General features: G+C 47.4%; 1 protein-coding gene across 2 annotated transcripts; it reads left to right on the top strand.

The window, feature by feature from the left end:
* Positions 1 to 12,001: 12,001 nt before the first annotated feature.
* Positions 12,002 to 15,402, top strand: LOC119298941. Of its 2 annotated transcripts, XM_037576247.1 has the most exons (4): positions 12,006 to 13,564; positions 14,131 to 14,404; positions 14,744 to 15,054; positions 15,139 to 15,402. In XM_037576247.1, exons 1-3 carry the CDS (start codon positions 12,068 to 12,070, stop codon positions 15,037 to 15,039), a joined length of 2,067 nt encoding a protein of 688 aa, XP_037432144.1. In that variant the 5' UTR covers positions 12,006 to 12,067; the 3' UTR covers positions 15,040 to 15,054; positions 15,139 to 15,402. The 2 variants fall into 2 exon arrangements, with proteins under 2 accessions (XP_037432145.1, XP_037432144.1); XM_037576248.1 differs by lacking the exons at positions 14,131 to 14,404; positions 15,139 to 15,402 and having other exon boundaries at positions 12,002 to 13,564; positions 14,744 to 15,045.
* The last annotated feature ends 197 nt before the right edge of the window (positions 15,403 to 15,599 follow it).

The following is a 15,599-nucleotide window of genomic DNA, read 5'->3' on the forward strand; positions in this document are numbered from 1 at the left end:
CCCCCCACCTTCCCCTTCATTTTCTCATTGCTTCCCCCTTTTCCCCCGCCGCTCCTGCCATTCTCCTCCCGCTCCCGCCATCCGACCGCAATGTCGCCGAAGAAGTATTCGGCTCGCCCCGCTGCCGATTCCACCCAGCCAAAGCAGAGGAAGCCGAAGGCGCCGATGGCAAGACCACTGGGCGTGTCGAACGCCGAGTGGAGGGCGGAAGTTCAGCGTCGAGAGGCTGTCACCACCGACCGGCGGAACAGGCTCATCGCCAAGAGCCAGGGACGCGGCAGCGGCGGAGCAGGCAGAGGCGTCTCACGCGGGGATGATGAATTCGCCCGGCCACTGCCCACAAGCTGCGTGGGGGAGCTAACAGAGCGTCGCCGTTGCCGGCCAACTTCTCGCAGCCGCCGCCCTAGGGGTACGCACCCTCGCCTGACTACTCCGACGACGACGCACATGGAGACTTCAACCCCATCATCACTTTCCCGCCTCCCGCCTTCTCTCGAGGAACAAGTCATGCGAGAAGTGGAGGGAGGTCCGGCGCACTCTCGCCAAGGCCAAGGAGACCTACAAGCCGGACGCGCCTGCCCCGGCGACGACAGAAGGGCGCCCTGATGGCAACAAGATAGCCAAAGCGGCGAGGGACGTGGCGCCCGCTGTCGAACGGTTGCAATCTTCCCTCGAGCAGTGCATCGCTGACGCCAAGAATAGCGCCGCCAAGAGGGAGGAGAAATCCGACGCGCGGTGGTCGGCGTTGATGACGAAGTAGGACGTCAAGCTTGACCTTCTCAAGACCAACGTCGCTGCAAAGAAGAGGAACACTGATCTGGCGTTCCTGATGGAGGCAGACATGTTGATGATGGACGAGTAGGTGAAGGTGTGGTACTGATGACCCACAAGTGTAGGGGATCTAGCGTAGTCCTTTCGATAAGTAAAAGTGTCGAACCCAACAAGGAGCAGAAAGAAATGATAAGCGGTTTTCAGTAAGGTTTTCTGCAAGCACTGAAATTGTAGGTGATAGATAGTTTTGTGATAAGATAAATTGTAACGGGTAACAAGTAAATAAAGTAAAAAAAGTGCAGCAAGGTGGCAAAATCCTTTATGTAGCAAAGGATAACCCTGGACAATTTCTTATAATGAGAAAGGAGCTCCCGAGGATACATGGGAATTATCGTCAAGCTAGTTTTCATCACGCTCATATGATTCGCGTTTGGTACTTTGATAATTTGATATGTGGGTGGACCGGTGCTTGGGTACTGCCCTTACTTGGACAAGCATCCCACTTATGATTAACCCCTATTGCAAGCGTCCGCAACTACAAAAGAAGTATTAAGGTAAACCTAACCACAGCATTAAACATATGGATCCAAATCAGCCCCTAACGAAGCAACGCATAAATTAGGGTTTAAGCTTCTGTCACTCTAGCAACCCATCATTTACTTATTACTTCCCAATGCCTTCCTTTAGGCCCAAATAATGGTGAAGTGTCATGTAGTCGACGTTCACATAACACCACTAGAGGAAAAGACAACATACATCTCATCAAAATATCGAACGAATACCAAATTCACATGACTACTAATAGCAAGACTTCACCCATGTCCTCAGGAACAAACGTAACTACTCACAAAGCATATTAATATTCATAATCAGAGGGGTAATAATATGCATTAAGGATCTGAACATATGATCTTCCACCAAGTAAACCAATTAGCATCGACTACAAGGAGTAATCAACACTACTAGCAACCCACAGGTACCAATTTGTGGTTTTGATACAAGATTGGGTACAAGAGATGAACTAGGGTTTTGAGAGGAGATGGTGCTGGTGAAGATGTTGATGGAGATTGACCCCCTCCCGATGAGAGGATCATTGGTGATGACGATGGTGATGATTTCCCCCTCCCGAAGGGAACTGTCCCCGGCAGAATAGCTCTGCCGGAGCTCTAGATTGGTTCCGCCAAGGTTCCGCCTCGTGGCGGCGGAGTTTCGTCTCGTAAGCTTGCCGATGATTTTTTCCAGGGTAAAATCCCTCATATAGCAGAAGCTGGACACCAGGGGGGCCACCAGGGGGCCCAGGAGATAGGGGCGCGCCCAGTAGGGGTGGGCGCGCCCCCACCCTCCTGGCCAGGGTGTGGGCCCCCTGATGTATTTCTTCCGCTCAATAATTCTTATTAATTCCAAAAACATGTTTCGTGGAGTTTCAGGATTTTTGGAGCAGTGCAGAATAGGTTTCCAATGTTTGCTCCTTTTCCAGCCAGAATTCCAGCTGCCGGCATTCCCCCTCTTCATGGTAAACCTTGTAAAATAAGAGAGAATAGCCATGAGTATTGAGATATAATGTGTAATAACAGCCCATAATGTAATAAATATTGATATAAAAGCATGATGCAAAATGGACGTATCAGATACCTCGCGGAGCACGACCTCATCTTGAACCAGATGCCCTGGCCGGTGGCGACCACAACTGAAAGATCATGGATGTCGCCTAGAGGGGGGGTGAATAGGCGCTTTAATATAATTACGGTTGAGGCTTGAACAAATGCGGAATAAACCTAGCGGTTAATTTGTCAAGCACAAAACCTACAACAACTAGGCTCACCTATGTGCACCAACAACTTATGCTAAGAAAGAAAAACTACTTAGGTGATAGCAAGATATATGACAAGAAACAATATGGCTATCACAAAGTAAAGTGCATAAGTAAAGGGCTCAGGTAAGAGATAACCGAGGCACGCGGAGACGACGATGTATCCCGAAGTTCACACCCTTGCGGATGCTAATCTCCGTTTGGAGCGGTGTGGAGGCACAATGCTCCCCAAGAAGCCACTAGGGCCACCGTAATCTCCTCACGCCCTCGCACAATGCAAGATGCTGTGATTCCACTAAGGGACCCTTGAGGGCGGTCACCGAACCCGTACAAATGGCAACCGTTGGGGGCGGTCACCGACCCCGTACACTTTGGCAACCCTTGGGGCGGTCACCGGTACCCGACAAATTGCTCGGGGCGATCTCCACAACCTAATTGGAGACCCCGACGCTTGCCCGGAGCTTTACACCACAATGATTGAGCTCCGAACACCACCAACCGTCTAGGGCGCCAAGGCACCCAAGAGGAACAAGGTCTAGGGTGCCCAAACACCCAAGAGTAATAAGCTTCTCAAACTTCACTTCCACGTATCACCGTGGAGAACTCAAACCGATGCACCAAATGCAATGGCAAGGGCACACGGAGTGCCCAAGTCCTTCTCTCCCAAATCCCACCAAAGCAACTAATGCTAGGGAGGAAAATGAGAGGAAGAACGAAAGAAGAACACGAAGAACTCCAAGATCTAGATCCAAGGGGTTCCCCTCACTTAGAGGAGAAAGTGATTGGTGGAAACATGGATCTAGATCTCCTCTCTCTCTCTTTTCCCTCAAGAACTAGCAAGAATCATTGGAGGGATTGAGAGTTAGCAAGCTCGAAGAAGGTCAACAATGGGGGAAGAACACGAGGTAAAAGGATAAGGTTCATTGGGGAAGAAGACCCCCTTTTATAGTGGGGGGAATAATCCAACTGTTACCCCCCTACCAGCCCCGCAGAGAGCGGTACTACCGCTAGGCCAGCGGTACTACCGCTTAACAGCCTAAGCGGTACCACCGCTCCTCCTCGCGGTACTACTGCTCGAGAGCGGTACTACTGCCACTCCTGCCGCGGCTGGTACCGTAAAGTCTGACACGAAAAACGAGCCCTCGAATCGAGGCAGCACTAGCACGAAACTGCAGCGGTACTATGGCTGGGGCTACAAGCGGTACTACCGCTGTGGAGCGGTACTGCCGCTTATAGCACCCAAGCGGTACTACCGCTCCGGCCCGCGGTACTACCGCTCAGACCAGAGCAGGGAGAAAAACAGAACTGCCATAACTTCTTCATATGAGCTCCGAATTGAGCAAACTCAAGCTTGTTGGATACAAGACAACGAGTAGCATCAAAACAGCGACTGGTTATAGTAAGAAGAGGCAGGGGAGGTATGCCTAACAAACAAAGGAGTGAAACCTCCAACAGAGAAGAACGGGCATAACCTCCAACATTGAATACATCATAGAAGATGCATGTGAACTCCGTTTTCGATGAACTCGAGCTTGTCAAGAAGAAGACCACAAGCTCTAAAACTCACAAAGAGAAACACCAAACACAAACCAAGAAAGATGATGCAAGGATGCAATAGTTTGAGCTCTCTACGAACGATACGATCAAGCAACTCATCGAGAGCCCCCCTTGATAGTACGGCAATCGATCCTATAACCCGGTCTCCGACAACTACCAAGAGACCGGTAAAATAGAAAACCTATAAAGGGCAAACCTTTGCCTTGCACATGATCCACTTGAGCTAGATGATGATGATCTTGACTCCCTCAAGTTGGACCACCTTTCTTGATTGCGTTGGCTCGATGAAGACTAGATGATTGCTCCCCCATAGTCCACCATGGGTGAGCCACTCTTCGGCTCATCTTCACAAGTCCATTGTCACCACAATTGATGGCAAGCTTCAAGGACTTGATCTCTTCGCGATGCTCCACTTGAACTTGCACACGGCAATCTTGATGATGATCACCACTTGATGTCATCCTCTCCATGGGTTGAGTGATATCTTCCTCTTGAAGCAAGCCCATGAACATGTACCTAACCCCACGTAGAACTCTCACATAGACCATGGGTTAGAATACAAAGCACAATGGACAATGCTTACCATACCATGGGATCACTTGATCCCTCTCGGTACATCTTCTACGCTTTGTGAGTTGATCAACTTGATACACTCTTGACTTAGTCTTGATCAACCTTGAATCTTTCCAACTCTCTTCATTTGGATAATGTCTTGAAGGTAAACATGAATGATCACACAATCTTCTTCTTCAAGACATGCTTGCAATAAGCTCAACTCTCACATGACCAATCTTTGGATAATTCCTTAATAGCACCTTGGTCAACACAAACTCTCCTTGAAACCAACACATGTACTCCAAGAAAAGCCTATAGACAAAACCTTCAAATATAACTCAAGGCAACTATTAGTCCATAGAGATTGTCATCAATTACCAAAACCAAACATGGGGGCACCGCATGTTCTTTCAACAACGACAACACCAACGACGACGCCCAGCCCAAGCGCAGAAGCCACACCGACACCGAGCCCGACTACACCCACGCCGACCCCCCACTACTGCAGGATGCTGCTAACACGACACTACGATCAGAGACCCTTCGACGAAATTGTGTGCGATGCAATAATCGCAAATGGTGGTGTAAAAACCCGTTAAAAAGGTGCAAAACGTTTGCGATGACGGATGCATCAAACACGGTTCAGATTTTAGTTGCGTGTGCGATTCAGGGCATACGGTTCAGTTAAATTAACCGTTTTCGATGAGGAGGAACAAAAGAAACTGGCAGCCAGATGAAGGCGTGTGCGATGTACAACATACAGTTCACTCGGATGAACTGTTTGTGATTAGGCAACACAAAAGAAACGGTTAGCCAGAACAAGGTGTGTGCGATGTACATCATACAATTCACTCGGATGAACTGTTTGTGATTAGGCAACACAAAAGAAACGGTGAGCCAGATCAAGGTGTGTGCGATATATGACATGCGGTTCACTTGGATGAACTGTTTGCGTTGATACAAGAGAACAGAAACTGTTCAATATAACAAATACCATAAATATTGCAAGGTTCAAATTCAAAGATTACAACGCCCAAATTCAAACATTGCAAGCCGCGTCATTTCTGAAAAGGGATCAGCCGCTGACAAGTCATTTATGGGTTTGACACAATGACTTCCAATTGCTTTACCATATGCTCTTCCAATATGAAGTTTGGCATTTTTGGAGGCTCTTCCATTCCGCAGTACCTGCCGGCTCTGATAATCATACCATTCATTTTTCCTAATTAAATGCATGCTCAACCTTAGTACCCTCAGCACCTTTGCTCTGGAAAGAAAGAACCTGGCAAGTGTAATCTCCGGTAAGGTCCCTCGGTAGGAGTTCAAAGTAATATTTGAGAGATGTAGATCCAGGCATTCGTTGTGATTGTCGTTATAAACATTATCCACCTATGGGCCTATTATTATCTGCAAAAGAAGAGAACGTGTTAGTGCCTACATGCAGTTTTGAACACTGCTACACGCCCATTTGGTTTGCAGGATTTGTAAAATGCACCAACATGCCATCTTCGATCTGGCATGATTAACATGGGCATTTGATTACAATCTAGAAACATGTAGCCTTCTTCACAAGAGGTTGGATTGGATGAAAAATTCCCTAAGAAAACTAGTACAGATGAATCCAAAGGAGAAATGCTTATGGACGATTGTAACCATATGAATGAAGCAACCAATATGGGGTGGGGATGTATGTCCTAAAATCCTCCAAAATTCCTTCAGAAATCGTAGTACATTGTTATTATAAACTGGGAAAAAGGTGCAAAAAATTGAACTCCCTTATAGTTAACATTTAACAGGAAAGGAACATAACCTTGATATACAACTTCTTCAGGCACGAAAAGCATCTCAGGCAACTGACAACTTGGTCCAGGTTGGGGCCGATAGATTCTAGTGCCAACACCTTCACTATGCCCAGAGTCTGGGTGAAGCTTTGCTGGATGACAAACGAACATACATCTTCAAAACTAGAAATAACATTGATATCAAGGAGTATAAGGCGACTGTTGTACCTGAAGTTGTAGTATTTGACAGACGAGTAGCCCACCACTTTCAATTTTGGCGCAGAAATGACACTGATTCTTGTTGGACCTTGTTGATCAACTACAAGTAATCTCTCAAGTGAAGGTGTGTCCTGGATGACCATATTGTGGTCCACCTTTTATGATCTCTCATTGCAGCACCAGCAACACACATAAATAGTCCGGAGAGTCCTAGAGGTGATGTGCAAGGTACTCGACCAATTCATCGCCTGAAGACGAAGGAACTCGAGTGCAGTACAGCCGTGGAGCAGGCACTCCATGTCATCCTTTGGGATGCGGACGGCGACGAGCTCGAGGTGCTTCAGTCGTGGTAGAAAAAGAGCGGGCGCGTCATTAACGGGGGGAATGGCAGTTCATGAACTTGGCGAGGCACAGCGTGGGCACGAAGCGGAGCGCGGACGTTGGCAGTAAGCGCATATGCCCATCATTAAAACTGAGCTTCTCGAGCTGATCTATGGCGGGGGATTGGAACCACTCGTCAAGCTTGGCTGTGTCCTTGCCATTGGAACGGAACTTGCCCGTGATAAGGCCTTTGATTGGGCCATGGTGACCGCCGAGGATCTGGGAGAACGCATCCAAGCTTTGGCGATAGCCATGGCAGAGCTTGTGGGCGTCGAGTAGGTCGACAGGGGTGAGGAGCCATAGGGGGCGCCACCGCCGGGAAAGGGCGGCTGTCCTCGCCCGATATTTGATTGGGAGGAGGGATATGATGACTATCAACATATCATCGGGAAGGTTGTTGATGAAGTCTAGGCCTGCTAGAGTCGCTTGCGGTTCTTTCTCGACCTGCCTCCGCTTGTTGGCAGCCTCGTTCTCCACCTCGTCGGCGGCGACGGAAACCTCTATCTCCATATTCACGCCGTGCTCCAGTGCTTCAGCAGCCCCGGCGTCGCCACTCCCTCCAATGGGGCGCTTCGGCGGCATCCTCGTACACTGACGGCTTTGAGGACTCAGAGCGGCGTCGAGGATGCGGGAGGAGAGAGAGATGAATTGTGTGTGTGGTGAGGATGGGGGGGTGCGGCCGCTCGGTGCCGCCATTAATATAGACCAGAGGGAGCGAGGCGGGCGGCGGTCCAAGGTTGTCTCGCTTCCCGGTGAGAACTACTGTTTAATCTCTAATATGAATGAAATCTATGCTTAATTACTGAATTTTAGTTGCAAAAAATAGATAGTGCTATTGATTTTTAGCTGCATATTTTGACAAATCGCAGTGTCTCTTGGCTTAGCGCCGGAGTCTGGCTTTAATTTGCGTACTGTAATCTGAACCGTTTGCGTTGAAGAGATGCACAGATCCTGCGTTGAACAGCTTGTACGCTTCCCGGTGAGCCTGCGCACTGGACTGCGCTCGCACGCCTCCCGTTCAGTCAAGCAGCTGTCCACACGGCACCTCCTATAGCCATTAAAACCAAGACACGTGGCGTTACGTGAATGGTTAACAGAACGCACATGGTTTGAATTATACAAACGTTTGAGATATTAAAGTGGCAGCTATTTTTTCAAAATGCCTTTGTTGGCTGTCATTATTCGAGTGTGCCTTCTCTCAAAATGGACACGAAAAATACCACAGCATGTCGGGCGTCAGTCCATGATAGCATGCCAAGTTTCATGAATTTCAGGCGAGTTTTGGATTTACTAGAATTTGAAAACCAGGTATCTTAACATTTTGTCGGCAATCAATGGTGCCCTGGTGTTTGAAATTCATTCCCATTTCTTGATGGGACCTAACCATGCACCCAAGGACGCAGATTTGATTTTTCAACCAATTTATATGCACTGAAGCATGTGCATGTAGTTCAAATTTGAATTATGCACATAAATATATTGAAAACTCAGTTAATGCACAAAAATGTCCAACCGAACCCCGAAAAATCACAAAAATTGACACAACACTCCTGTTGTTCTATGTTGACAAGAGAAAAAAATTTGAAAGCAATAAGAGGCGATGAATATCGTTTCGTCCCCAAAGGTGGGGCGTTCCCTATCAAAACCATCATGCTTGTTGTGAGAAGCTCTGGTTTGTGAGAAGCTTATACCCAAACCTGCCCCAAATGGGACAAAATATTTACCACGGCATGTTGATGCCGCTCCATGATAGCATGCCAAATTTCGTGAATTTCAGACGAGTTTTGGATTTACTAGAATTTAAATACCAGGTATCTCAACGTTTTGCCGGCAATCAACGGTGCCCTGGTGTTTGAAATTCATTCTCATTTCTTGCATGGGACCTAAGCATGCACCCAAGAACACAGATTTGATTTTTCAACCAATTTATATGCACTGGAGCATGCGCATGTAGTTCAAATTTGAATTATGCACATAAATGCATTGAGAATTCAGTTAATGCATAAAAATGTCCAAACGAACCCCAAAAATCACAAAAATTGACACAACACTCATGTTGTTCTATGTTGACACGAGAAAATTTTTGAAAGCAATACGAGGCAATGGATATCATTTCGTCCCCAATGGTGGGACGTTCCCAATCGAAACCATCATGCTTTGTGAGAAGCTCTGGTTTGTAAGAAGCTTATACCCAAACCTGCCCCAAATATGACAAACAATTTACCACGACATGTTGATGCCGCTCCATGGTACCATGTCAAATTTCATGAATTTCAGACGAGTTTTGGATTTACTAGAATTTAAATACCAGGTATCTCAACGTTTTGCCGGCAATCAATGGTGCCCTCGTGTTTGAAATTCATTCTCATTTGTTGCATGGAACCTAAGCATGCACCCAAGGACACAAATTTGATTTTCAACCAATTTATATGCACTGGAGCATGTGCATGTAGTTCAAATTTGAATTATGCACATAAATGCATTGAAAACTCAGTTAATGCATAAAAATGTCCAAACGAACCCTGAAAAATCACAAAAATTGACACAACACTCTTGTTGTTCTATGTTGACACGAGAAAAAAATCAAAAGCAATAAGAGGCAATTGATATCGTTTCGTCCCCAAAGGTGGGACGTTCCCTATCGAAACCATCACACATGTTGTGAGAAGCGTATACGCAAACCTGCCCCAAATGGGACAAACAATTTACCACGGCATGTTGATGCCACTCCATGATATCATGCCAAGTTTCATGAATTTCAGACGAGTTTTGGATTTACTAAAATTTAAATACCAGGTATCTCAACATCTTGCCGGCAATCAACATTGCCCTGGTGTTTGAAATTCATTCTCATTTCTTGCATGAGACCTAAGCATGCACCCAAGGACACAGATTTGATTTTTCAACCAATTTATATGCACTCGAGAATGTGCATGTAGTTTAAATTTAAATTATGCACATAAATGCATTGAAAACTCAGCTAATGCATAAAAATATCCAAATGAACCCCAAAAAATCACAAAAATTGACACAACACTTATGTTGTTCTATGTTGACACGAGAAAAAAAAATTGAAAGCAATAAGAGGCAATGGATATTGTTTCGTCCCCAAAGGTGGGACGTTTCCTATCGAAACCATCAAACTTGTTGTGAGAAGCTCTGGTTTGTGAGAAGTTTATTCCCAAACCTGCCCCAAATGGGACAAAAAATTTACCACGGCATGTTGATGCCACTCCATGATAGCATGCCAAGTTTCATGAATTTCAGATGAGTTTTGGATTTACTAGAATTTAAATACCAGGTATCTCAATGTTTGCGGTCAAGTGACGGTGGCAGGGTATTTGACATTCATTCCCATTTCTTGCATGGGACCTAAGCATGCACCCAAGGACAAATATTTTATTTTTCAACCAATTTATATGCATTGAAGCATGTGCATGTAGTTCAAATTTGAATTATGGACATAAATGCATTGAAAACTCACTTAATGCATAAAAATGTCCAAACAAACCCTGAATAATTTCAATTTTTTATGACACACATATAGTTGCATATTCACTGCAGATAAAAGGTCTAGCAATTCAAACACCGTCCACGGCCGCTGTGACCTCATTATGTAATTCAAATCAAGATGAAAACATAAGTCGATCCCACACAGATTATTATAACCAACCGTGTGAGATACAACACAAAATATCTTGGAGCACCGTCGGAGTATAGTACGCATACGGCTTACGCGAGAAGGTGCGACGGCTATAGTCCACAGCCCGCTCTGAATAATGGACCGTGTCTGATGACACTTTGCGCGCCGGTTTTTTCGCTGAAGTGATTCCAAATTTTCGGCTTCCCGGAAATATCTACCTCCCCGCCCCCTCACCCTTACCAAAAGCCACATTTCCCCTGCTTCCGCCTTTCTTTTCAAGTTGAAACCTTCACTCCTTGCTTGCAGCGCCGCCTCCTCGACGGCGCCCCTCCGTCACGCTGCCCGACCTCGCCAATCCAGGCAGGTAATCCACACCCGACCCCCATCCTCCTCCTTCTTCCACATCCCACATGCCCCGATCGCCGGCGTGAGCGCGACACCTTCCACCCAAATCACTGCCCCCTCCACCACATAAGTGCCGGCGTAAGCCATGGTGCACGCAGTATAGCCATGATCTCAAGGAGCATTTGGCAGCGGAGAAACAAATCGCGGCTGCACGCGCGGATGAGGTCGCGATGGCTGCCATTCGTGCTGAACCCCAGATCTTGGAGGAGCACCTCACCGTCGAGGCTACCGTTGACGCCTCGCGCGTCGACGTCGCGACGCGGTTGGCTGCTTTAAACGACAGTTCGTGGCGTTTTCTCGAGGCCACCATCGGTGCCTTCGACGAAGACTACGAGGTGTTTTCTCAGCGTGCACGTGCTTACCTCATCTCGAGAGCCAGCAGGTTGGTGCCCGGAGCGGCTCAGGCAACTCACCACTACAACGAGAGCACCCACGATGCGGAGGCCTCACCCTCTTCCATGTCCAAGGAGCCAATCGTCATCGATATCTCCGACAATGAGGAGTAGCTTGTCTTATTAGCTCACTATAAGGACCCATGTTCAGTTTGCTAGATTTAAGTTAAATTGGATGAATTGACCACACATAATTCAGTGGGTGAATTGGTTAAATTTAAGTTAAACACAGTTGTGGATAACTCAAATTGTTTGAGGCAAGACAGTTTTTTTTTAGACAATTGAGGCAAGACCGGTGGTATCTTTTTTTTTTTTTGAGAAAAAAGACAGGCGGTATCTGATGAGTCCAAATTCCACCCACAATGCAGCTTTAGTGAATTGGGCCTAGGCCCGGTCCGACTCCGCAACCCTAAGGAACCCCGCTCCCCCACCTCGCCTCCTCTTCCTCTTCTAAATAAAAGGACTTCCCCTGTCAAAAAAAGAAGAAAAATAAACCGTTCCCCCAAATCGATCGATCGATCCATCCATCTTAACCTAGGATTCCGGCGAGGCCATGGCCAACCTGAGAGCCGCCGCCAGCACCGGCCGTCTCCGCGTCTACGGCACGTCGCTGTCCGATGATGGCGCCCTGCCGTGGGAGGAGAGGGAGCAGGACACATCACTCCTCCTCCTCCAGATCGGGAACCACTTCAAGGCGGCCATCAAGTCTCTCACCGAGGGGTCCAACTCCGATCTGCTGCGGCTCCTCGAGAAGGCGACCTGCGTCGGCCTACTCGATCCGGTCACCAACATAGTCATGAGCGCCACGCTTGCCCCCATCGCAGATCCCGTCGACGAGACCATGCTCGTGGGCATGGCGCAGCGCTCCTTCGATGGCCTCGTCGCCTTCCTCACATGCTTCTTCCCTCACCTCACCGACTGGGAGGCCGTCAGGTACCTTGTCCTCGCCGAAGCCGACCCCCTCGTTGCCGCGCTCATCGTCATCGAGGACCGCCGCACCAAGTGCTTCCGCCCAGGCTCCGCCGCCACCAACGGCGCCCTCAAGCTCGCTCTCAACTGCGCAACGGTGGCCGCCAAGTACCCGTTGCCGTCGGTACTCGCAGGCGTGTGGCTGTCGCTGTGCTCCTCCCAGGACTCCAATGACGTGGTCGTCGCCTTGCTCTCGGCGTTGCAGCATAATCAATCCTCAGACATTTCCCACAAGTTGGTCAAGCAGATAGCATCTCTCCCTTTTCCTGCTCCTGGTAGCAGCAACCTTCTCGAACCATGGGAGCTTGCCGCCCGCCGCAGGAAGCACACCACCAAGGTGACCCACCAGTATTCCTGGTCACTGAGGCGAGTGCTCCTACATACGATCCATGGTTTCTACCTGCAGGCACTCGCCAGGATGCCGGGTGGCGAGCTGCGGTCTCGTTACCACCGTAGCATGCTCAAGGCTGGCCATTGCTATGGCCCTTTTGATCCTGTCACCAATATCATCGTCAACACCATCTGGTACGAAGTCACATTCCCACCACTGAGTCAACTGGACGAGCTCGACATTCTTGGCACCTTGAACCTAATGCGGATTGAAGCACAATCCTTTTACGGACTTGTCTCTTTCCTCTGCACCCGTGACAAAGATCTCAACTCCGATCAGGCCATAAGGTTCTTGCTCGACACGGATCTCGACTTGGCCGCGACAAAGCACTGCAGCACTGTCCAGGATGAACAAGAAGCCTTCAGAGCTGCTGCAACTGCGGCATGGCACCCCATACCTGATGCCCAAGTAGCATTCCTCAGCTCCTGCAAGACGCCTGCAGTCCTCTCACTGCTGTCAGATAATGGAGGTCAACAACAGCTCTCTTCTCAATGTGTCCAGCAGCTTGCCATGCTATTGTCATCTGCTTTCCGTTCCACTGGCATGTTAGCCCATCAGAAGCAACCAGTTGCCATTTATAAACGACGGTTCGAGCTTACCATGTATGAGGGACGTATACAGCGAAGGGCTCATAAAAGAATCTCCAGAAAGATCAGGGCTGCACTAAGCAGATATGAGGTGCAGAATTCGGTGAGTTAGTTTATCCTGATCCCTCAGGTACCTCTATATTTGTTTGTGTCCAAATTCCATCAACCGAAATCCTACTTGATCAAAACAGCTGGTGGAACTTGCTACTGACCTCCTTTGATTAATAATTTACCCCACGGACACACTTTTTAATAGAAATTCCATCAGTTAGAAGGCCTGCTTGATCATAACATGTGGTGTAACTTTCTGCTACCGACCTCCATCAACGCTTATTAGCTTGTCTGAATGTGCTGCATTTCTTGTGATAAGCCCATAATGTCCATTTAGGTATTCCTTTTGATTATCCCGCTGAGCCGTGGCCACCACAGCACCATGTAAACAGAGTTTGGACAAGGCCAAGAAGATTTTTGTTTGAGTGCATGATTTGAGCTAACACTTGGACCAATGGGTTGGGTGGCAGTACAAGCATTGTTGGTGGGAGATGTAGAGTAGTTCGCAAATAAGTAGTGCTATAAGAGCAAAGTTGTTTTAAAAGATGAGCAATTAGTTTTCTCTTAATTCTATGCCTCATTTGCTGATTTGCTCGTTTTTGTTCTGCCATCTTATAGGAACAAGGCTGTTATCAGCTTCATGTGGTCTGCGGTGTGAATACATATGTGTCTGGTCCTGACAATAGTATGCACTCCATCATGTTGCAAAAGAAAAAAGATCCTGTTGAAGATGACTACTACCATCACACACATGCCAACTTTCTGGTGACCCGGAATGTTGGCTCTGTAGGTTCAGTTCCAGTACTCTTCTTTGCTGAGCTTAGCAACAAGAACGACGACCAGGATAGCCAGCTTCTATGCTGCCCAGTGGAGTTTCCACTACCAGGGGCTGGTATATATATATATATGCTCCCAGTCTTTTGTTTAAGATTCTTTTTTCATCAGATTGATAAGGATCTTCATTAACTGTTCTCATGCTCATACCACACACGGCTACCTCCATCCATCCATTTGAGCGACAAGCTTTTTGGGACGGAGGGAGTATATGATAAACACACACACACACATACACACACACACACACCAGCATGTAACTTCTGAAGTCAAGATAGAAAGGATGTGTTTATATATTCTGCAGTTTAAATACCAGTGGTGCCCTTTTTGTTGTAAAAATTAATTGCATTTAAATCCATGCTATGATTACTAATTGTGGTCTGCATACATGTGGCAGAACCAGTGCGCTGCCTTTTCTGCGAGCAAGAAGGGATCAGGATTGTACACCCGGCTAATGGGGAGGGATTCCATGGGCACGAGGTGGAGTTTGGGAAGATGGTTCGCGGGGAAGATTTATTCAAAAATGTCGACTATCCAGAGGAGTACGACAATGATCGCATACTAACTAATAGCGAATTTGTTACGGACACTGTGGCCGATGGACTCGATGAGGACTGCATGTACCTTGGTAGCAATGACTTCACCATCAAGGAATCCGACGGTCATGAGTGGGATGAGTATGGAGAGGAGTAGTATATACAGTGAACGGTGAGGGGTGTAGTATTAACTTCACTGATTATGTTGCAGCTAGTTTGTTTATTCACAGTGTGCTCCTTCCTTTTATATTTGCAGGTCTTGTGAAAGGAGGTGATGGTCAATCAGTTGATGGCGATGCTGATGCCTGACGCAGTGCTGTAGTTCTTCTGCTCCTTTGAACGTTGTGGTCCTTTGGTCTCTAGTTTTCTCTGCTGTATTGAACTCTAATGTTGCTCCGTTGAGGGCACTTTTCCATTCCCAATTTGCTGCTCTTGTAAGAAGTAAAAAATCTCGGTTGAACGACTAATGGAACAGGGGTTAGTTTGTGGGACGAACACGTCTTTGTCTCTTGTGTGCTTACTTCATTTGGTACAGAAGAATGTGTGCACTGCATAATTGCTCGACAAAGAAAGCCGTCCCGTCCCGTCCCCAGATTAGTAATAGGTTTCTACTGATGCTACCGTTGAATGCAACAAAGAAAGCCTCGGCACTGGTGAATGAAGTGCCAGTTTTCGATGATCTGATCCTCGTCCTGATCGGCAACCTTGGCTTTCGTG

This window comes from Triticum dicoccoides, chromosome 5A (genome assembly GCF_002162155.2).
Source record: "Triticum dicoccoides isolate Atlit2015 ecotype Zavitan chromosome 5A, WEW_v2.0, whole genome shotgun sequence".
Taxonomy (NCBI): Eukaryota; Viridiplantae; Streptophyta; class Magnoliopsida; order Poales; family Poaceae; genus Triticum; species Triticum dicoccoides.